Raw genomic sequence first — 23,970 nt, 5'->3', positions numbered from 1 at the left:
ATGCACAAATCATATTGCTTATTACAATAACTAATTTTCTTTGCATTTTGATGTAAGAAAATATTTAATTATACAAGCATCACTTTAAGCAACCATTGAATAAAATTAATTATTTTAAGAATATTCATGGGATTGTTCAGAGCACATAATTTCATAATGCCTCATTAAATTTATCCAGTACTTGACAAATGTCCTGACATTTATGAACGAGAGAGTATGTACGTATGTATGTACATTAAAATCGAGGATAAAGCGGAGTAAAGTAGGGCACGATGGGTTTTTTGAGGATTTCACATGATTTTCCGCCATGGACCCCCTGCCCCGGCGCGGTATTGGAATTCAGTTCTGTTTGCCAGCGCTATGCACATACCAGAGTAATTCGTTTCGCGGGGAATTCGCCCGTGAAGACTCGCGAGTTTCCAACGACGTATGAATTAAATTTTCAAATGCTTCAAGAGTGATCGATCTTCCTTCCCATGACGCTTTTCGCTTCTTGGTATAGAGTCCGCGGAAAGATTTTTTCACCTCTAACGGATCATACTTCGTCACGTTCTCGTGAAAATATTTTAGAAAGAAGGTAGACGTTCAAGAAGTACACGAAAGTAGTGTAAGTGCAATTGAGAGGCTCGTAACATGAACAACCCTTGTTAAATGTTTCGGTGTCTTTGATATTTGAGAGTTCTTGTAGACAGAAGAGAGATTTACAATACGGTGGAACTTATAAATAAAAAACGACCCATGTCTTAATATATTCTGATAGGAACATTGGACGATTTTTTAAATTCTTAACACTAGAACTACCAAAGCAGTCAAAATGACTGGTTAGAACATACTCTTGTATACCCGCCAGTTGAAAAAACGCGTTTAAATTTTGACTTGAAATTATTTATGTAATCAAAATGCACTGCACCTTTGTAAATTCTCCAGATATCGATTTGAAATTTGCAGATACTGTTTTTGAAGAGTTAAACTTTTAGACAACACATTTTTTAAAATCGATTTTTTCTTAAGTTTCACAGTCGTGTTCCCCCTTCAAAATGCCAGAGTATTTCTTTACTCTCCTAGAATAAAAAGAAACAAAACTGCACAGGACGGTTTTTGTTATGAGCATCTCGATTGGAATATTAACAATATATTTTAATAAAAAATTCTGACATCCATATACACATAATATTTAATATTTACAATGACAATGTCTGATCATAAGTATCTAATACGGTAAACTTTCCCTCCATTCGGTTGACAGAGTTGCATCTAAACGGGTTATGGTGGCAGTAGTTTTGCTCCAAGGCCATTACCGACGGCGAATAATTAATAACAACTGAAAATACGGTTCGACCGATCGGCGGGAAAACGACGCCGACGGTCAACCAGTGTCGCGTGGCCTAATAAAACCGGGATCGTTTTATATCGGGCCGTAAGCCCCCCCACTGAACCGCGCCGATCGTTAAACGGATTATTTAACGTACATATATACAGTCATGAATTTACTACGCTTATGCGGCTGCGGTTCCCCCGCACGGCATAATAGCCGCAACGAACGCAGGTCCCCCAATTACCGTAATCGATGTTTAACGTTTACCGCCGCGGCAAAACCAAACATCATGTTTAGCTTTCGGATCGGCCGAAAATCGTTGAACATCGATAAGACACCGAAACTATTCGCGCGACGGACCGTGGTGATGAGAAAATCTTCTGGTGATTTAACACGTTAACTGCCACAGTGGAAAAGGCCGTATGTAATCGGACATGTTACAGTAAATCTTCGATGAGACGATTCATTTGAATAAATATTGTAGAATTAAATAAACACTGAGTATAATTTACATTCTCTCAACGATGTGCAAAATTAACAAGACTCAATTTATTCGTAATTTAGGTAACTCTTTAAATCTAACTCTTCGTTATTCCACGGTAGCGAGAAAAAAACGAGTTAACTAACCGATTATGGAATCGGAGATCTATCGCTTACTGGGCGACAGCTTTACCCCTTACAGTAAATCCTCGATAAGTGTTCGGCATGTAATAAACAGATTCAATTTGAATTATCCCAAAAACAAAGCGTCACAGAAAAATATTTTATTCTACATTTTCGATTTCTTTTTCCATGTAGTGTATAAAACACCCTGTATACCCTCCGTGAATCCGTGCATACGTTAACGATAAATATGATAAAACAATGGTTAGAAACTTTTTGAGGTTAGGAATTTCCATGGTTACGTATGGCTGACGTCGAACGGCGGGGGGGGGCGATTACCGCAAACGCTGTGGGTGGATGCGTCTGAAGAGATCGGATGCCGTCGAAGATCACAGCAGGAGGCAAAGCCGAGAAAGACCCAAAAGTCAGGGCAGACGGAATCGGAACGAAGCGAAACAGAGAATCGGGACTTGATGCGCTTGCGGAGACAGCATAGCCATCGGTCTTGCCGCGGTTTTCCAAGATCCTCGAGTTTATCTCACGGAGTTTATCTTCGCGAACGGAAGGGAAGTGATCTAAGTTTCATCCGGTTGGCGGGCCGTCATGACTCGGGGGCCATTCGGCTGCTGGTTATCTTTCAGCGGTGTCAAGAGCCTTGCCTAACACAGCTCTCGATAAAGTCCTTCTCGCATAGTTACACGTCGATCTATCATGGCCATCAGGGAACGTACCTTGTATCCCGAATAATGTCCACGGAATTGTGTCCGAAAGTGTTCTGGTCGAACGATGCAGAAGATGATGTTCGTTCACTTGAAGGTGGTCAACGATCAGATCAAGGCAGTTTCGGGTAAATTTGGTACAGAGAATCAAAAGGAGCTCGAAGCTTTTAAGAAAATTCGTAGCATTTTTAAGATTCTAGATGATAGACTTGACAGTGATCCTACTATGGTGAACTTTTGTTTAACAATTCCTGCATTCTAGGTTATTATATCATCGTCATATAAGTTTACGACTTTTCTTGTGATATACAGTAAGTCACAGGGGTATTTGTACCCTCGTAATTCTTGAATTCGCATGACTAATATTCTTTAAAAGCTTTCAAATGATACATCATTAATTGAAAATAGTAATACACGTCAATGGAAACTTAAGCAAATCATCGAAAATTTAATCTCATAAAAGTATTCTAATTCTATTTTGTTTGACTATTACCTTCACTAAATTGTAAAAACTATAACTTTTATCTAAAGACCGGTCATTTAATCGGTTCGGCAGAAATAGGTATTATAAATTGTTGGTAGGTTTAGTATTAAATATTGCACCTTAAAAGATTTTCAACCTTTCTGACATCTTCAAAATTCGATAAATCTGTTATACTTTTTTCCGTTCAATTTTAGTCCACTTTTAAGGGAATCAATGGAAATTTAAATATTTATTCGACTGTTAATAATAATGATACTTTGTACTATGTTTCAGAAAAATGGAAAAGATAATATCTTGCCAATACTACTGAATGAAATCGATAAGTTTACCTGGTTTGACGTGTTCTTGTATACTTCAATTTAAATAAAATTTTGCAGGTTGCGTTTATCCAACGACAGAGCCGTATATCTTGATACAAAACCAATATCGTATCGTATGATACGGTAAACGATAGTAATACGAACCACAATATACGCGCATGGAGTATGACAGATTTAGAAATATAACTGCACCGCAAAGAAATATCTGATATTTCTGTTTCTTTCAGACTCGGCATATTAATCGCATCACAATTCATTTCCGTTGGATTTTCCAATACATTATCTCTCGATATTTCAGCGCAATCGAATCACCCCGAAATTCGCGGAATATAATATTTTCACGGGCGCACGGAAATTAGAACAGTTCGTACCTATCGAAATATTATACTCTCTCGAACCTCTATTATTCACTCTAAACGACAAACCATGCGAAATAATTCGTTTAACAGCACAGAATCGCAGAGCTGTCTACTCTCTATACATACTCTAAGACGAGATATGTATACGTCTCGATGATCACGCTCCTATAATCGACAAGAATATATCCTTTATCCGGCGGTAGGGGCGGCGGATGTGCAGAATTAGAGAGAGAAAAAAAAAAGGCAGAAAACAATGCATCGTTCTTTATCGCAATGATCTTCGACCTACGGACAATACAGATGAGTACAATACACATTCAGTTCCAGTGACCGAAAGTAGATCGTACGAGTGGAACCGGTCATCCGACTGCACTGGTCTGCGGAGGGGGGAATGGGTAGTGCTAGGGGGTTAAATTTGCTTTCTTCGTCGTCCGGGAGACACCTCCCTCCTATCGTTCCCACAACCCCAATTTGCCTGCATCGACCCCGTTAGGCCCGAGTTATTAGTTATCAGACGGTCTCCACGGCGTTGTCAATGTTCCTCTCTCCTCGGTCCGGGTTATTGATCGACCGTTCGGAAGATTCCTGGCACCGGGGGTCACTTCTGGTAGACTGCTCGTCTAGCAGGAAGCAGAGTGGTAGTTATCCCCGGGAAGAAGAAGATCGGCCAACGAACTTATCGATTGTACTTTCGAATTCGTTCCCCTTTCTGTACGTACAGGTCTTCGCTGCTGGTGCTGCTGACTGTTGCACACCGCCACCGATCAAAAGTGTGCTCCAACCGCGTGATCCTCGTCGAATTTCGTCGCGTCTGCTGATCCTCCCCTCGGAGCCCATCCCCCCAACCCGATTCTATCGCTTATCGTTTTTCATTTGTTTGTACAGGTTATATTCCGCATGGAAATACGGAATATTCCTGCGGGAAATCGTGAAGCCAGGCGCAGCGATGGACGGGATTTTTTTTGTAGAGATGATTAAAATGAAAGCGTTCGGGAGAAATCGTTCTCGGAACCACTTATTATTTTTGTAAGTAGGCGATATCATTCTAGTGTTCGGATACAGTATACCCTTGTGATAATAAACCGAACGAAGGATGTTTAGTTATTAGACCGTAGAAGTCAATGTTTCGATTAGTAAAAAATTTTAATAGTATATACGTATGATCGTTTTTGTACCATAGAAACACTTTGGAATGTCTTCATTTTAGTACAGTGCACGGTTTTAATTGAATAATAAAGAACGAATCACTTTTTGGTACATTAGAAACCAGTACACTGTTATTTAGAGGAAATGTTGTTCGATACTGTCAAAGAAAGCTGTTACGGAAACTATACACATCAAAAATATAGTCAGAGATATACGGAGAAATATATATCAGAGAATAAAATTGAAATTGAACTAAAATAAATTAAAAAAGTTATACTCCACAATCTACTCCTGAGTAGGTATCTATTGCATGCATTAAGATAAAACGGTTCGTTTCTTTTAAATACAGGTATTACATTTTTAAAAACCACCCCTCTTTTCCTATGCTACTGTTTCTTCTTTCCATCGAAGTTTTTTATATGTAGCTCAAGAACAAGATGTTTTTTTCACGGACCGGACGAGACTGAATGATTCATAGGCGGAACAACCGATAACTTCAGGAACTTAGAAACCTTAACGCGAAGTAAAAGTTCAGTGCAGTTGATCAGAGGCAATCGATGGACCCGCATGCTTTTCTTCGTCTCGTGAGGACAAGAACATACGGTGGTTTTTCGTGTTCGATTCGATTCGTTAACGGATCACTGGGAGTAAAGCGATGGAGCGGAAGAGAACGCACGACTTCGACTATGTACAAATATTATGGCGGTGTCTGCCGCCGCATATTTTATTTACTAATTCACAATTCTAATACAAAACACTAACCATTTATTAACAGAACTTTGTACAACGTAATTATATAACTATAATCTGTTCATTCAAAACACGTCTGCTTTCCAAGATTCTCCTTCGAAGACTCCCTGTCAATTTGTTTTTTAAGACAAACTCCTCTCAGCAACCCTTTCGATTCAACCATCTTCAGATAAATGAATTTATAAGGGTCGTTCCACTGGAATACAAAGCGACTTTTCATGGCGTCGCAACATATACGCTAATAAGGAGTAGTCTGAATGAGTTCCACAATATGTCATAAGTAGCTGAAAGTGTCTCTGTTTTTATTAATATAACGATTTGTACAGTCCACACAATGAGAAAGAAACGAAGTATAAGGAACTTCACCAACTGAAGTTTTATAATTGCTTACGATCGTAGAATTGAAAAGAATAGTATAGGTTTAAAGGATAATAATCGTTTTGACAAGATTTTGCTACAGTGCAGATAACTAAAATCAATAAACGAGAGATTACTTTAGAAAGAAATTCTGTTCCCGACCCATTCTGTTATCTATAAAAGAGAACTGCGAGCAGTTTTTATTACGGATAAGATCCAACGACGAGAGAATTTGATACCGACTCGTTAACTATACTCATGTAAATTAGTCGCCGCGAAGCTCCCTTCTAACGACCCTGTTTTATTTCTTTCCACCGCCAACTCTTCTGACGCGTTCACTAAAAAACGTGTACGTGCGAGAAGAAACAAGAGAGTGAAGTAGTACTTAATTATCATTTCACTTTGTTGGCTAACGGGGCTAATGAGTATTACAGCCTACACTGACTGTGATGAAACATACTGTAAGAATCCCTGTGAATAGGATCGTATTGTTAAATTCAATTCCTGACCGTGGAACGTCGTATGCTTATAGACACGCTCTGTCCCGAAAGTTGCCGAATTAAAATTCAAACAGCAGTTTTCCGTAAAATAATGATGCTCCGCACCCTTAAATATTAAAAATAATTTTCATCTAGAATGCACTGTTCACAATAATTATACATAGAAACTCTGGAACTGGTTCTGATAATTCTTTCACAAAATAGTAGAAACAGACGACAGTCGAAACTTCTAGTGTCACGAATCATGAATTTACACAACAAATTGGAAACGAAGGTGAATAAACGACAATCTAAAATCATTTTGGCATTCGCAGGGCTTCCTCTGCCATCTTGAAGAACTATCAAAAGAATTCCAGTGTTTGTATAATTATCACCAACAATCCTGCCACTTTAGAAGGAAACTACTGTCAATAATTCCCGATAAAAAGCGTAAATATCATTGAAAAAATTACTGTTTTAACTTCAATTCGGAAACTTTTGGGACAAACCATGAATTAAAATCTTGTATTCCAGTGTCAAAGTTCAATCCCGAAATTTTTCATACTTGAACTCCTATAGTCCTATTTTAAATGCTTTAGACAACTATTCTCAATATTTTCATGGTGTTCTGATTGAGAATATACGGTTCCTTTTGTTACTTCCAACTAGCCAAATAATGATTTAAGTCTAGGTACTCGGTGCTTAATCCACTTATAAAACGCAATATCCCAACACTGCCACTTCACTGGTTAAGGGCGCTTGTGAACTCCGCCATCCATGAAAAAGTGGTTCGACACTTGTGTGGGATAATAGGATAACCAATTTACAAAACAAATTGAGCATATATATTACAATTTGAGGATCCAAATGTTTCATACTCTGGTAACAACATCGTTTGGAAATTATTCCTGCACGAAGTGTAATAGGTCCATGATGAACATTTAAAAGATTTTATGGTAAAATCAAAATAAACTTTTTTATTAAGACTTATATATACTTATGGACATTTTCAGTGGCCATTCATTAGGAAAATTGGAAATTGGAAATTTAGTTAAATTGGAAATTGTTATGGGACACGATTTTTCCGTTTTCGGGGTGTAGCTTCTCATAATAAAGTGTTTCTGTAATATTCCAGTAATTAAAGTATTTCCGATGTAACGTTGTTATTCCTTAATAAAATATTTTCATTTCTAATCCATACAAATTACGAAAATCCCCAGAGACTCCATAAAGATGAATTATTGTAAAAAAATATTGACATACTTTCTTGAATTCATTTCCCTTTACAGTAATTCTTAAAACGTTTGTAACTAGAAGATTTCATTTACTTTATACACCTTCTTCAAAATTAAAAAAAAACAGGTTTTGAAACTGACAGCATCGACGTTTTTTTGTACGTGTACTCGTATATTCTCCAGCCTGGCCATGATTTACGCGGTTATTATAGATACAAGACATAGTCTAATGTGATATTCATACGCTGTAAAAGTTTTTACATCGCTCCTTTTCTTTTTACTGTTCTCTTCGACGCCAGGACTTTATTCTGTTTACTCATTTTATACATCCCTTGACACGAGAATGCAAACAATTCAGGTACGTTTCATTGCGTACTTTATACAGGTGTATATTCTTACACGGAATAGATATTGTAGTTGGATTAGGTAAGATGCACTTGAACGACGTAAATCTAATAAATAAACAAGTTTTAATATCAAAAGTAAACAAGTACATAATAAAATTGTGAAACGTAGCACTAGGGTCCTGTTTCTCATTATTAATTAATGACTTTCAGTGTTGTAAGAACATTTCAAGTAATAAGAAAATTATTATAATCAATTTTTTTAACGATCCAATATTGAATATCTAACACTATTTTCAAAATTATTTCGATATAAAGATATGTATTTCATTAGTAATACGAATATGATTTTTAGAAAGGGTGTTAACAGGTTGGTGAATCTCTTATATTCATTCTGCTGCCATCTAGTGTTAGACTTGTATATTTCTGTCGCTTGTTAGGTTACACCGGGAATGTTTCTTGGTAAACTACGATTGTTTGGTTAATTTGTTTACGAATTTTTTAAATTGTATATACTGTAATAAGGTGTATTAATAAAGGACCAGAAACGCTTGATTGGAATAGTGGAATATTTACGCACCGTTTGTATGATTAAGGTTTACATTTTTTCTTCTGTATTAAACAATGAGAGTGGTAAACGTAAAACTTTTGTTTACACTGCTTGCTTGCCTTAAAGATTTGGTGGAATCTGTAAACACTCTGTAAATATTTGTACATTATTACAAAATTTACAATAGAGGGATCTGGTTTGATGTGGTGAGAGGAAATTTAAATGGATGATGAGTGATTCGGATGATACAGACGTTTTACTCCTAATTCCACCTGACCTATTCCTTGTGCCGTCGTCTTCAGAATCTGATGTTAGTTCTAATCGTGGGGAGGTGAACTACAGTAATAGAAGAACCGGAGTGATAGGAGAAATTGTGGAACATATGCAATCATTAGAAAGCAGAATTAATGCTATTGAGTCCAAAGATACAAGCTTAGATGCTACTTTGTTAAACAATTCATTGGATTCACAACTTCACAATAATACAGCTGTTAAGCTTAGACAGACATTACCTAAAACTAAATTTCATTTAAATCAGAGCTCTAGTTTACAAAATACACCTATAAAGCCTAGACGATCCTTGTCTGTTCCATCAACTCCTAATAGTTATTCATTGTCAAGCCATAATAATTTGCATCAGGATGACATGAAATCAGGGAATTGTTTTCCTATGGCTAATGGTACTAATGCAACTAACACTACTAATCATGATAAGAATAAGCATGATTATTTAATATCCCAGTCTGACTCCTCTGTGGTGGTACCTTCTGCTTCTCGCAGTGTGGGTTTTCTGCATGCCACTAGTACTTCTTCCAAAGGGGAACCTTGCTCCTATCCATTTGATTATTATCAAAACACAAGTAATATGCATAATAAACCTTCCTGCAATCAACTGAGTTCATTGCCATCTACTTCAACTTTAATTAGCACCACTGGACAGCCAAATCCCTGTTCTAAGACTAATGTACACGAGATGGAGCTATTTGAAGTCGATGAACTACTCCAGGAAATGGAAGCTACTGAACTAGAACTATCAAAACGAATAAATAGAGTCTCAATGCAGCAGTCTTCTACGGACGATAATGATATATTATTGCCTAATCAGAGCAGTGATACACTTAGGAGCAAGGTTCAAAGTGATGTATGTAAACAGTCTATTAATCGAAAATTAGATTTCGATTTAGAAGACTTGAATCAATATCATGATGCCCAACTAGGTGTAACTAAAAAAAAATATTCTGACTTATTCCCTGACATATCCCTCCCATACGATGATTCATTGCGTTTTGATCGAACTGACAAAATGATCTCGGAGTTTAAAACATGGGAACAAAATATTAAAAAACCATCATTAAAGACTGAGCAGGTAGAAGGTACAAGTACACTAAAAGACACAAATAACATTGATAAGTCAGTTTCTAAACCAAGTGATGCAAAGAGAATGGAATCAACTTCTGAACAAGCTACCTTGAATGTGGGTGATACAAACAGTGTAGCTGCAATCAACGCACATGCTGTGCAAACCCAATCTATGCATAAAAATTCGAATTCTTCATTACTTAATGAGTTAACACAATATAATACTGCTACATCAACAAGAAGTACAGAGTTATATGCATCGTGTGTGTCAGAAACCTATAAAAGCTCCCAACAAAATGGTAATGTGCAACATATGAAAGAGGTGCATGAAGCACCATTTACTAAAAGTACTGTCCACGCGTCAACCAATACAGATTTTTTCCCAAGGTATTTCAATTGTAGATGATTATGTATATGTATTTTTTTCTATTTGGAGTGTAAAAAATTTTACTGTCTTCACAGGAAATCACAGAGACTTTTGTCATTATCAGATTTTTGGGATAATACTTGTATTAGATCTCAGGAAGAAATGCGTAAAATTAAACTAGAAGAAGAAAAATTTCGGCGGGAGGTGTGTAAAAGATCGTATCAACACGTTTTCTATACTTTAAATTTATATAACTAATAATACACAACATTCTGCAGCATTGTGAACATTTAATTCAAGAACTTCAGAAACGGCTATTAGAACAACAGGAAAAGGTTGCAGTAGCACTTAGAGTAGACAATGAAAAAAATGAATTGATAGCCCAATTTCATAATGCATGGTCTAAATTGAAACAACGATTGCATGTTTTAGAAAATGAATATAACACCTTACAGACAAATCTTAAGAATGTAACTGAAAAACATCAATTGGAAATTTTAGAATTTCAATCGCAAATTAAACGATATGAAGGAGAACTGTCAAAAGCGTTAGACCTTGCAGCTGGTTATAAAGAGAAAAGTGATACTGTAATGAAAGAAAAACTAGAATTGTTAGAAAGTCATGCTAATGAATTAGAAAATTACAAATCACTTGTTCAAGCAGCCGACAGTAGGTATGAACAACTAAAAATAGACTACGATAAAGTATTAGAAAAAAATAAACAGAATGAAGAAACTATGAAAAATATTCAACAAGAGTTGACTAAAGAACGATTGAAAGGTGTTGAAGTTAGGAATGAAATGAATGTTATTCATAAAGCATTAGACACTTGTGAAGCTGAATTGACTGTCTTAAGGCAAGAGAAAGAAAATTTACAATTAAAATTAAAAGAAGAGACAAATAGGAACGCAATTTTGCAGCAAAAAAATAACGCCCTAGTTTTGTCAGTTGATGATGCTAAAAAGGCAGAGGTAGTGTGTTAACCAGCATGTTACTGCATTTAGAAGTATTAATGTATTAGCTATTTTTTAATTACAGAAGGTAGCCAAGGATGAAACTAAATCTCTCGCGGAACAAAAAGAACAAATTAGATTGGAATTGCAAGAAGTTTATCAGAAACAAGTTGACGAAGTTGTAAAAGTCAAACTGCAAGAATTCCAGACTCAACTTGATGCCGCGGAGTCAGAATTTCTTGAAGAATTAAAAACTAGGCAACAAGTTATTGCTGAATGCGCGGCACGAAAAATTAAAGATATTATAGATAAGTACGTTCATTTGTATTTAAATACATTTTTATATTATTTAAGTTAAAATTGTTACGCTAATGATATATAAACGCATATATTCACTGAATTGCTTAGACATCGATTAGAAATAAATTTATTAGAAGAGAAACATAAAGAAGAGAAACGACTATGTGAACTTCAGTTGGCGCAAGTTTTACAAAAGTCAGCCATTTTAGAAACGCAACTTAATTCCCAGCGCGCTACTAAATCTCAGCTTGCTGAGCAGTTGCATTCTGTAATGCAGAAGCAATGGCAGCAAGCGTTACATATCATATCAGGTACATCTGTCAATGTGCCTTTTTATTGCATATTATCATAATACCTTATTTAAATTGGAGTAACGGGATAATCTCTACTTCCACGTAGGTGGAAATATGGAAGACTTAACACCGATCCAAAAGATTCATGCCGAAAAATTATTCAGAGGTCCAAAGAAATCAGAATCAATGCCAAATTGTTATGCTAGGGTTTCTCAAGAACCAATAAGATTATCATTACAGCCAACAGATATAAAGAACTTTCACGACCAAAACGAGAGTTTAAACACAATGACGCCAATTGAAGACACACCATTAAGTAGCAAAGAATCAAAGGACGATCTCCGAAAATATGTAAAAATGGTATATCATATTTGAATTTTGTACGTTCTAGTGTTATTAGAGTGAAATTTATTTATATAGCAGATTTATCTATATAATAAATTTTGAATATTCCTAGATTGTTGATATACAAAAGTCCAGAGAAGAGTTTTTAAGAGTTCGAGAAAATATTCCGAGTCCACCGTTAGCTTGTAGAGAAGTACCGCGAAAGCATTATATGAAAAAAGAATTGATCATAAAGGACGAAGACAATGTTACGTGGCAACCTGCGTCGGAAGTGATTATACTTCTTTGAATTTCATTGTCAAATTTCAAATTTATAATATTTCAGGGCAGTAATTTTATTTTTCAGACTACTCAAGACACCACTGAATTTATTCCAATTTCACAAAAAGCTTGCACAAAGGGAGATCAACACAGGACTAAACCACCATGGAAATGATCCATGGTTTGTAATTCTATAGATGATTATGGGATTGATGAAGTGGACAATGTCCGTACAGTGCATTTACGTAGCTATAATTAAAATGTGTACAACATATATTTTTACCACGTCGAAATGTATTTTATATAAAAATGATTTGGATATAGATACCGTTCTCTTTGTGTTTTACCCTATGTTTCATTTGTTCCTCTTTGAACTAATTGTATCGTTAATTAATTCATTCTGTGGCCGCAGAAAGGAACAGGATGTTCGATAACGAAACGCAATGATAAGTTCCAAATATATCTTTCAGAATATTTCAAACGGCCGCATTATTGTATTATTTACATTGAATACATAATTTTTTATTTTTAATTACAATTTTTTCATGTTCATATTTTAGTAGACCCGGGGTCACGCTTAACCAAATGATGTGTAACGCGAATGGCAAGAATTACGAAGCAACATAAGTTTAAATGAAATTCAATGTATCCATTCTGTCTTGACCACATGAAAAGAACATTACTCTATGTATAAAAAGAATCTTGTGACACTCGAGGATCATCTGTTCTCTAATAGGGAAAGGTAGGTGATCGCATCTCTCAGAAAAACTTAGTCATCGTAGTAATAGTTCTCGACAGCTCAGAATTATCCCAACACAAACAATACCTTTTCATCCTGTTCTATATTCTGAGTCATTGCCAACCTTGATTTCAAGGAAATATTTCTGAAAAAGGGATACAACGGAAACTGTGAATTTCTATATAAATAGTACTACAAGATGTATTTGGACAAAATATTTCAAGTATAGCATCACATATCGTGAATCATGGAAACGATTACTCATTTTGAACACGTTTTTCGAAGGGTGTAGCGGTATGTTAAAGTTATTCAGAGAACTTTTACTGAATCGTTCATCGATAACGTTTCTTGAATAGTAATCGTGAAGGAGCAGAACATGTCTCGTTCGACTATAAAGGCACATACTAATTAAATGCAATTTAATTTAAACGGGTAATTGAAACACATCTGTCGCGATAAAAATCAAGATTGTGATTACAATCAATACGATTAATGAATACTAATAGTTCTTTAATATCCTTGTTAATATTTACTGCCTGTTACACGACAGACAGAATGTTACTGGCATTGTAATCATGCATTATTGAACGGTATGGATTATTGATTAATCGTGTCTTTGCCAACTTCTGATATTTTATTTAAATAAGACGATCCTTTTCAGAGAACATGATTAAACATTTATTATTGTATTTAAACTTTGATTATGTAGATGGAACTCTAACATTAAACTTACGGAGATATATATATATATATATATATATATATATATATATATGTATACTACCACTAAATATTATAAGATACAATCATTTGACAAGTAAACTAGTATATTTTCTGAAAAACATACGAAAGCCTGTTGGAGCGTTTCAAAATAATAAATATGAAACAGCGTTTAGCGCTATCCTTCATTTCGTTTGTATCAGCCACAAATCATCGTAAATTCTCGTAAATGTTTAAGCGACAGTCTAACTGAGAAATTTCTTTTCAGGTCCCAATTACCAGATTGTATTTATAAGGAAATGCAATCAACTATTCAAGATACACTATAACTCCATTTATTGGAAATAAAAAATAGAGATCTGCCGAGCTCCTATTCTCTTAACTTATACCCAAGCGTCCGTTCAGTTACATGCACATGCTATAGCTAGACTGTAAACGGTAAATCAACGTAAGTAAAAAATCACAATCATGCTTTAGTATTTCACTAACACAAAATTATTGTTCTCGTAAATGTATTCCCAAATGCATAATGTTCGAAACTATACTTATAAGCAAAAGGAACGAGCCCTACGCTTGAATCCACTTATCCGACGGTGAACTCCGGTTACATGAACAAAAAACGTTAGCTACCGGGGAAAATCAATGAACTCCCCTATTTATACGAACGATCCCAATTAACGTGAACTGTTGCCTCCCCCGAGGGATTTAGATAAATAGAATTCTACTGTATTCGCTGACTTAGACGCGGTTCGTTCGTTTACCTTGAACGAAACTTGCGTTCGGACGTGGGGGGTTACTGTAAAAAAAAAAAACCGTCGAGATACGAGTCGAACGTATACGAGTCTGCAGCAAGAGGAAGCGGGACGAAGTACTCTAACAGTCGATGCCCTTCTTTAGCCCGTGACAACGATCACGCCTACGATCGGGTCGATCCTGGGCTAAGCCTCGAGGGGGGGCCCCGGCAGTTATGAGGATTCAACCGGGGAACGGACGGACCGGGAACAAGTTGCCGATTGAAAACACAAGAACACCAAGAATGCAAAGGGAGGAACGTGATAGTGCTAGCCTGCCGCCACCCCCTCTTCGCTCGTCGCGGATAGTAGCGTAGTCACGAACGTCGCTCGCTCTTCATTCTGCCCGGTTCCGTGGCCTTTAGTCACCGTGAGGCGAACCGAACCGAGAGAAGCAAGAAGTTCCTCGTGCGCCGAGTCGGCCGGAGAGGCTTGAATGCGTCCAGGAGAATGCGTCCCGGAACGAGATGTTCGAGATTCTGTTCGCTGATAATAGTGCTGGTCCTCTGCATAATAGACGACACGGGCGGCACTTGGAACGGCCGGGAGGACAGGACTGAATGCCCGAAAGTGAAGGCCATTCGAAATTTTGACATAACCGAGGTACGTACGTGGGGTGTTAAGTCGTTGCCTAGAGTATGAGAATAGTGTACGGTGTCCCGTCGATGACTCGATCGGGTGACGTTTAGTGAACCGTGTTGTGGAGTTCGGATGTTGAACGCGGTATCTTGTGCATGGTAGTTTCCATTTGTGATTTCGAGCCGGAACAGTGAGATCTATGTGTGAGTCAGAAGGAGGGTTCAAAGTGTTGATTGATAGAAACTGGAAGAATCTACATTGAACACTCGCGAAACAAGAGGACTTAAGGGGTTACATACCTTCGAGCTGTTAAATAAGAGCGAAAATTAAACAATTTTTTGGAGTATGCAGAATTATTGTTTACTAAGAATTTAATATAAGCATCTTATTATATGTGATTTCCTTAGTAATTTCTGAAAAATTGAGCTTATATCTATCAACAGAGATATCAGATATATCTCTGTGGGCTTTTATTTGACACAAGTTTTTTCTTATATTAAAATAGACAAAAGGAACTAGTATTTATCGATGCCGATTTTGAAAATATCAATATTTTATGAAATGGCTGTTTGAATTTAAACTTGTAGTTTCCAATATAAATTTTCGACTTCTGTTGTTGCTAAGAAAAGAAAAAATGCACGAATAAAAAATTCGCTTCGTCAAGTACTAGACTTTAGTCTTAAGAATATTACCACAAACTTTGATCCAAATTGTTTCAGTAGTCTTAAATATTTCGAGTAAAACGTATTTAAATGGCAGCCATTTTCTTCTGTTGATAAATATATAGTTCAATTTTCAGAAATTACCAAGGAAATAACATAAATGTAATTGGACTATAGCTACGGTGAATTATTGAATTAATGATCGGTAAATTATTTATTGGGCATGAGAAATTGGAAATATGTTTACGTTTGGCTTTAGTTGTGCTAGGACGCTTAATGCAATCGTGAAGCCTTAGCAGATCGAGTCATTTTATTTGATAATACCGGTTTGGAGAATTAGATGCACGGAAATCTGTTAGATCGGAAATCTGAAGAAAAATATGGTAAATACAAACAGTATGAAATCCTAAACAAAGAGTCAGTATTGAAATATATTTATGATTAACTACTTCAATTATTTCATCTATTATCTACATTTATTAACTACTTTCAGTTTATTGACTGCGTTAATAATTTACCTTCAACGATATTTATTTTCGTGAAAAAGAGACGAATACCACCCAGCCATTTAATTTTCTCTTAATCTCTGACACCAACGTACGAGTGGGCTGTTAATATTTTCGTATCGCAAATAGATAATCACGTCGGATTTCCTATCAATATGCGTATTGAATGTACAATGATAATAATTGCAGAGAGCGGAATTGGAACGCAATTCGTTGCTGAATACTCTCGATTGCGTACAACCGCGATAACATAAAATAACAATTTCCTCTTCGACGTCTTTCCGTTTCCTTTCGTATCTTCAATATATTCTGAGTTGTAACAAATTAAAAAAAAAAGTGTATTTCGTTGACAAGTTCCACAGTTTGTTAGAATAACTTTTTGAACACGTTCATTATTGCGAGACGAAAATATATCTATTTATTCAGGAATTGTTCTATTTCTTTTAGTAAGGAATAAAGCTGAACGAAATCAAAATGTCAACTCAATTTCCGCAAGGGATTATGCTCTTCGATATAATAATACACATTTAACAGATAACGGAGTCGCATAAAATATCGCGAGCTTTCTTTCAAAGGAAGACTCCACGCAAGCTTATTTTTAGAGCTTTATGCGTGTTTAAGAGAAAGCTATTTCGGAATCGCCTTGTGTGCATATAAAACTACTTCCATCTAACATCTTTGTGTTTCTTAATAGAAATTTTGTCCATTCATCAAGCGGTACCGTAATGTTTTTACATGAAACAAAATACCGATTTAGAGTAACGATTCCACATGTCAGTATAGTTTGTACTTTCTCAAAATTTCCGAATATAAAAAGGTTTAAATGATTTTTATAAAAATTGCGGATGGACGAGATACGCGAAGTCTACTTTCTACGAATGTTCGTTGTACTAAATTTAGGCTCGTTTGCATCAACGATGACCATCACGAGCATCAGACAGTCATTCTTCTCCGTTAGGAAGTAATCTTGACCGGCTCCATTCAAGTATAGATAGGCTATGAACTGTACCGTTTCCCATTGATAACCCAAAAGTCACTGGCGTGATACATATTTTAGGACCGTTTTAGAACTGCCAAAGATATAAAAGGTTCTCTAAAGAAAAAAAGATAATAAATATTGGTATTCACATATATATGGTATTCACTGAACAAAGTAAAAAAAGATGCTTAATCAGCGTACACAGTAAACAAAATTACTGTTTTCAAAGTGCAACGTGATATTCTATGTACAGTAATGTTGGTAACTTATTTTTCTTTCATAAAAACTAGCATCATCTAGGTACAATTATCTTTTGTCATAATATCTGTCTTTATACTTATCATGTATATAAAATTTGAAACATTTTCTACATCTGTCAATGATCAACATATACGTCCTGCCAGTGAAAAGTCTGAAATCACGATTTTTATATATTTTATATCCACGTACCCATATACATTGGAAATTATTGATAAAGTAGGGAGTTTTGTCTATTGTAGATATTTTATAGAATAATATGTCAGTTATCAAAAATGACACACGGTATTCAATAATGCATATACTAGCGTGCAGACAACGCGAAATGGTAGAGTACTTAAGAATCGGAACCTCTGCGCTTAAAAGTACATTCATTAATGTTTCATTATTAAACGGAATTGATAACGGAGCAGCTTCTACAATCTCGTCGCTCCGGGGAGCAGCACGCTTCTACACGTTACGTGACATTCTGCTCTATTCAGCCTACCAAAAATAACTTGAGTGCATTTCAATTTTAAGATTATTGAGGTCTTCCATGCATCAATTTAAATTGTTATATATTTTCTAGAAACTTAACCATTTTGTAACACTGTAAATAAATATTCCTACGATAATTACATCTTTGGTTAGATATATCAGTGAACATTAGATATTCAGAACACTTTTTCGAATTTGTTTCAGAACTTCGTTTACTAATATAAAATTTGCAGTATTAGCTTTATTGCTGTACTTGTGTACGTTTTCATAGATGAAAGTGGTTGTGATATATTTTTAAACGTTCGTAGTAAATTCAGAACGCACCACGTCGTACGAAATGAGATTACAAACTTAGAACACATCCAGTATTAGTTCAGCTTAAGTTTTTGAGCGAAAGTGAACTTTTTTAAGTACTAGTGTACCACACGAACAGTTTGTAAACTTCATTTACATCATAAGTAAGATATTAACATCTTCAAAAAAATAATCATTTGAACAAATAGATTGCAAAAAATGTACTTATTTATTAAACAACGATTTTTTTAGTTTGAAATGCAACAAGAAGTATTTTCCCTTTTTAATTTAATTAATTACATTTTTCCAATTTTTCAAATTGAAATCTATGCGTTATAAAAACGTATAGATATTAACAAAATCTAATTTTCATGTGCTAAATATATGTATTAATATTATTATCATTTAAAATTCGATTTTAATAGTTACAAAATCTCTTAATTATTCATTCATTGGTGCGTTCACCCGATTAGCATTATTGTTTATTATTTCCACAAAACCGTGGCGATCACACCGTATGCAGAAAATCCATCTCGAAACTTCTCCACCGACCCAATACAATGGAAAATTTCAAAAAAGATTTATTCAATGTTCATAAAACCGTCATACAGATGAAATACGGGGATCCTATTCTCTTCCCAAAATTGATCCTATAATTTATTCGTTGGCTTTGGCACGCGGTGTTAATGTTAAAGTAAACCGAAATAGTAGTGATCACGACAGAGATGACTCGTCGTACAATGGAACGAATACGCGACAGAGAGAAAGGACAGTTTTGCATGGCGTATTGAACAAAATGACAATCTGCGGCAACGATTTCGAGACCTACCTCACGGAAACGCGGATGAACTGTTTGTATTTGCGCGAGTTGCGGAATACCGAATTTTCCACTCACGCATAAATCATTTCATAAAATCGGCCATCTATCGTTACCGTCCAAACTATCTCATTTGATTCGGATCACGTGAAATAACGGCCCGAAAGAAAACCGGTCTCGTTCGACGAGAATATCGATAAATATTTGTCAAAATTGCATTATTTGAGGAAAAAGACTAATTTTATGAAGCGTCCTAAAGTGCCTAAAATTCAATTAAGCTGCTTATTCTTCGATTTTGATACGAGCATATTAACTGTAGAGATAATACTGTATTCCTTAACGCTGATATTGGAATGAAATGTTAAAGATTATTTACCGGTAATTATCATAGTTTTAAAGTTAACGTTAAAATTAATCTTGGAATTCACAACTGAAATTCTGTGATAGGAAAATATGTATATAATAATATATTATGTCAATTATTCATATAATAATTACAGTAAATATGACTGCAGAGGTTGAATTTCACGTAATATTCCCTTCATTATTATAGAAGGAAAATTGCATTGTCTATGAAGAAAATAAAAATGTTCTCGTATTTTCATTGGAAAAGTAGTGTTTTTTTTATTTTGAATACATTGTACCGTCTAGCATCTCGTACCGTATGAACATACATATGTCTCTAATTAATAAATTATCATAGCTCATACACAGAACGATTTTACTTTGATAAAGCAATGAGAAATTTTGGTAAATTGAAATTTTCGCGATGACCAATACTGGAGGCGTAATTATGAAATGAATTTCTGCGACATTAACATTTTAATTACCCTTTGAACGATATGCAAACAGGATTACCAAATATTCATTTAACCACAATCTCATCGGAATAGCGTTAAAAATTGTATTAGTTATTTTCAATGGAAATCGTACATATAGTACTATCGCTAGAATTGCAGCGACGGATATTGCAATTATTGACACGCGTTCGTATACACTAATGAAGCGAAATATATAATATAAATCGATATATTCAAATTGCGATGATATAACGAAACCGAACAGCCGACGTTTTCATCGGAAATGTCAAATTCAGTTATTCTTATACTATATAGAGTAACGAACGGGTATCCAGTCCTTCAAAGTGTAACTTGAAACAGTTTTCAATCGCTCGCTAAACAAATCTTTTTTTCACTATGCATTTAATTAGAGATTAAAAATTGACAAATTATTTATGTACTTTAGTGGTTAGTAAAGTTTATTATTAAATTACGTTCAGACCTTTCAATTTTACTACTAATATGTATAATACTGAAAATTGTAAGTGGTTCTAATTCAGTGGCCAGGGGCTGTAGTGTTAATGTTCGAACGCGAACAAGAAGAGCATCTGACGCGTAACGGTTTACGCCGTTTACGCGCTATTCCTCACGAAGGCCACGTGTCCGGTGCTATAACCGATAAATAACATGTATTTCTTACAGTTCCTCGGATCATGGTACATAGTCCAGTATTACGCGAGCTCGGAAGAAGCGCTCTCGTACAGATGCATGCGTGCCGAACTTTCGATCTCGTCCGAGAACACCGAAGTTACCATGAATTTCACTTACAGTTTCACCGACGATCCGATCAACGAACAACTTGTCGGTAACATTACCTGGAAGATACCCTCGTCCGACACACCTGCTCATTGGGTACACGCCGAGTACCCGTGTAAGTATTAAAATTACCGTCGACTCTCTAACAATCGTGAAAAATGAGAGAAACAAAATGATCATGAAGAATATACACTGCGTGGCATAACTATAAAACCACTCTAAAATGTTCAATTCTTATGTGATTAAAATAAAAACAAACCGAGTATGCCATGTCCACAATCTACATATTTAATTCTAATTACTTCTGTGCGAGTTAATGTTTATATTCCGGCAACTGTTAATATACACTGTGTTGCAAAACGTAAATTCATGCCTAATATCTTTTTATTTATTAAATGTCACGCCGTTTAGAACTATTTAAACTGCGTCTACACTATATAACATAACACGTTATATAGCAAAATTATAAAACTTATTAGAAAAACAGAAAGAAAAATGTAATATAACTTTTTTTGTGTTATATAGCAAGTTATATGTTATCCTTCCACCAGGTTGACACCCCCGGTGTAGACGCAGCTTAATGAGATACGAAATGTTATACAAACTTATTACAGACGCTTCCAAAAGGTATAGTCTTGTAACAAGTTATAAAAACATGTTATATAACAAGGTTATATAACAATTTGTTATATAAAACTATTTGATATATAGTGTGGAGGCAGCTTTATGTATTACAAGAAAAATAATTCCTTTTGACTTTCGAGCAATTTTGTATAACTTTTCTATTTTGCAGATGAAAGTGTGTATAATACCTACGTGCTAGACTCGGATTACAAATCATGGGCATTGCTTATGCACTGCGCGGAACAGAGCAATACTCCCCGATATTTATCTAGCTTCATCATGAGCAGACAACCGATCCTCGGGGCTAACGTTATTTCCTATCTACGGGAGAAGTTGCCCAGGTAACCAACAGTCTCGTTTCACTTAAAACTCGGATTAAACTGAGTTACTTGTACACGAGGTTATATTTATTTTATTTTCCGCGAAAAGGTACGATATCGATCTGGAGTATATGTTCCCGATGGACCAGCAACAGTGCAACAAGACGACCACATCGGAAATGGATATGTTGATTCCGGTACCGGTGACGTCCAGAAAACACCACGCTGACCGAAAGCATCCACTCAGAAAGAAACATCGACGGTTTTAAATATAGCTTTCATTCGAAAACTCGACCGGACACAGTGTTGCACAAGCATTTTCCGTTCGTAAGGAATACAGTGTTGTTGAATTGGCGCAAAGATGGGCAAATCCGTTGAGAACAAAATAGGGAACTCATTTTGTCTTAAATAACGCACGAAAATTTCTAAACTGATTAATACTGTGTAAATATCTGGATGAACTAATTAAACGGTGCTTTTTACAATATTTACTATTAGAATAATATTCTGCCCATCTCTGATGATTGTTTTGATCGATAGGAATCCTTCTTCAAGACTTTCTTAATTATATCAATAAGTGTGGATCTCTTCTATTTTCGAATGTAATTTATTCTATTTTCAAAGATTTAAATGAATTAAAAAGGTTGAGAACTGTTATTTTCCAGATGTCTTCCTATCGATCAAGCTTATATCTTATATGTCTGACGATTAAAAGCAATTAAATTAGCTTACTGGTGATATATATGTATGTTTGTATTATAATATGATTATTTAGTAGAACGCATAGAAAGATATGACGCGTAACATACCGAATTATGCTTATGCATAAATATTTATAATACTCAAATATGACTATTATTTTGTAGGGATGATCGTGTACTAGTCCATTTATATTCAAACTGTAGAATTCTTAAAATTCTGACAAATAATACAAGTTTATATTTACACACACATACACACACATGCTTGTAAGTTGAATATGTGATTAACTTAGGTACTTGTTAGAGATTTACATAGTAATATGTGAAATGTACTTCTTATGACTGTAAATTTGAAAACGACGCTACAAATAACAACCCTGACTAATACGACTTTGCGGGAACAAACATATGCACTAATCAAGTTTAAAAGATGAATGTACCAGTTAAAAAACTTCTTGAAGAGTCTATATACCTAAGATGACCATGGGACAGGCCGAGGGTCCAATAAACTTGATATGGAAAACATAAATTTTTCAACACATCGGTCAAGACACATATCTAAATGTATTTTACAGTTTCAACCATGGATGGGGTGCGGATGTTTCCATAAGTGACTTTGAAACAAAAATAACTTTGAATAATTCATAAAGACATGAGTAATAAGATATGATGATTCACGTAGCCCATCCCGTTAACACTTTTACTGTGTATATGCGTGAAAATAAATATTCGAAGATTTTGTCAAAAGTAATAGTGAAAATAAAGTGAGAGGAAGGCATGATTATACCACAGACGAGATAGAAAATAGACTTATCTTATGAATTTAAAATTCAATACGTCTCTGTACAAAAATCGAACAAGAATAAATTTTGGAGAATATAAAACAAAAAACAAAACAGACATTTAAATCGAAACAATTGTATCTTATTGTATCGAAATTTAAATTGTTTTCGTACCAAAATAGTTTCAGCAAATTGGGAGCGACTCTAATTGAAAATTTGCTATGAATATGAAGGATCGAATTGTATTTGCATATTTTTTCAGCTGCATGCTTTTCATTAGTTATATTCAGCAACAGTACCGAGGAAACTTTGATTTTCGCAGAGACATTCCAAAAATTTACAAAAATGAACATTATTTTTATATCAATGGCTTTTGCAAATTACGCATAACGATTCAATAATTGATATATCACCAACTCTAACAACGAATAGTCACTTCTAAGGACTCTAATTAAAATTTAATTACAAATTAATTTTAATTTTTATGTGTCAATAATTAATCAAATCGATCATCATTGTCGATACATAGATTTTTTAATGTGTATTACAAATTGTAACGAACATTTGCAGAATTATTAAAAATAGAA

General features: G+C 35.1%; 2 protein-coding genes across 2 annotated transcripts; both read left to right on the top strand.

Annotated features, from left to right (window-relative positions):
• Positions 1-8,887: 8,887 nt before the first annotated feature.
• On the top strand, positions 8,888-12,744 carry LOC107187558 (restin homolog). Its single transcript, XM_015575683.1, has 8 exons — positions 8,888-10,407; positions 10,483-10,591; positions 10,666-11,358; positions 11,426-11,652; positions 11,749-11,951; positions 12,040-12,293; positions 12,391-12,549; positions 12,625-12,744. Exons 1-8 carry the CDS (start codon positions 8,888-8,890, stop codon positions 12,712-12,714), a joined length of 3,255 nt encoding a protein of 1,084 aa, XP_015431169.1. The 3' UTR covers positions 12,715-12,744.
• A 2,427-nt stretch (positions 12,745-15,171) lies between these two features.
• LOC107187580 (apolipoprotein D) lies at positions 15,172-22,369 on the top strand. The gene is made up of 4 exons (XM_015575706.1): positions 15,172-15,392; positions 20,843-21,071; positions 21,750-21,921; positions 22,010-22,369. Exons 1-4 carry the CDS (start codon positions 15,240-15,242, stop codon positions 22,167-22,169), a joined length of 714 nt encoding a protein of 237 aa, XP_015431192.1. The 5' UTR covers positions 15,172-15,239; the 3' UTR covers positions 22,170-22,369.
• Positions 22,370-23,970: the final 1,601 nt, after the last annotated feature.

The sequence above is a fragment of the Dufourea novaeangliae genome, unplaced genomic scaffold (assembly GCF_001272555.1).
Source record: "Dufourea novaeangliae isolate 0120121106 unplaced genomic scaffold, ASM127255v1 scaffold89, whole genome shotgun sequence".
NCBI classification, from domain to species: domain Eukaryota; kingdom Metazoa; phylum Arthropoda; class Insecta; order Hymenoptera; family Halictidae; genus Dufourea; species Dufourea novaeangliae.
This window is presented reverse-complemented; position numbering and strand designations above follow the sequence as displayed.

Excerpts from the sequence above, each read along its gene's own strand:
- LOC107187558 (XM_015575683.1), top strand. The coding sequence starts at position 8,888 with ATGATGAGTGATTCGGATGATACAGACGTTTTACTCCTAATTCCACCT. Across the intron at positions 10,408-10,482 it reads AATACAGATTTTTTCCCAAG|GAAATCACAGAGACTTTTGT; the intron begins GTATTTCAATTG and ends CTGTCTTCACAG. Across the intron at positions 10,592-10,665 it reads AAGAAAAATTTCGGCGGGAG|CATTGTGAACATTTAATTCA; the intron begins GTGTGTAAAAGA and ends AACATTCTGCAG.
- LOC107187580 (XM_015575706.1), top strand. The coding sequence starts at position 15,240 with ATGCGTCCCGGAACGAGATGTTCGAGATTCTGTTCGCTGATAATAGTG. Across the intron at positions 15,393-20,842 it reads GAAATTTTGACATAACCGAG|TTCCTCGGATCATGGTACAT; the intron begins GTACGTACGTGG and ends TATTTCTTACAG. Across the intron at positions 21,072-21,749 it reads GGTACACGCCGAGTACCCGT|ATGAAAGTGTGTATAATACC; the intron begins GTAAGTATTAAA and ends TCTATTTTGCAG.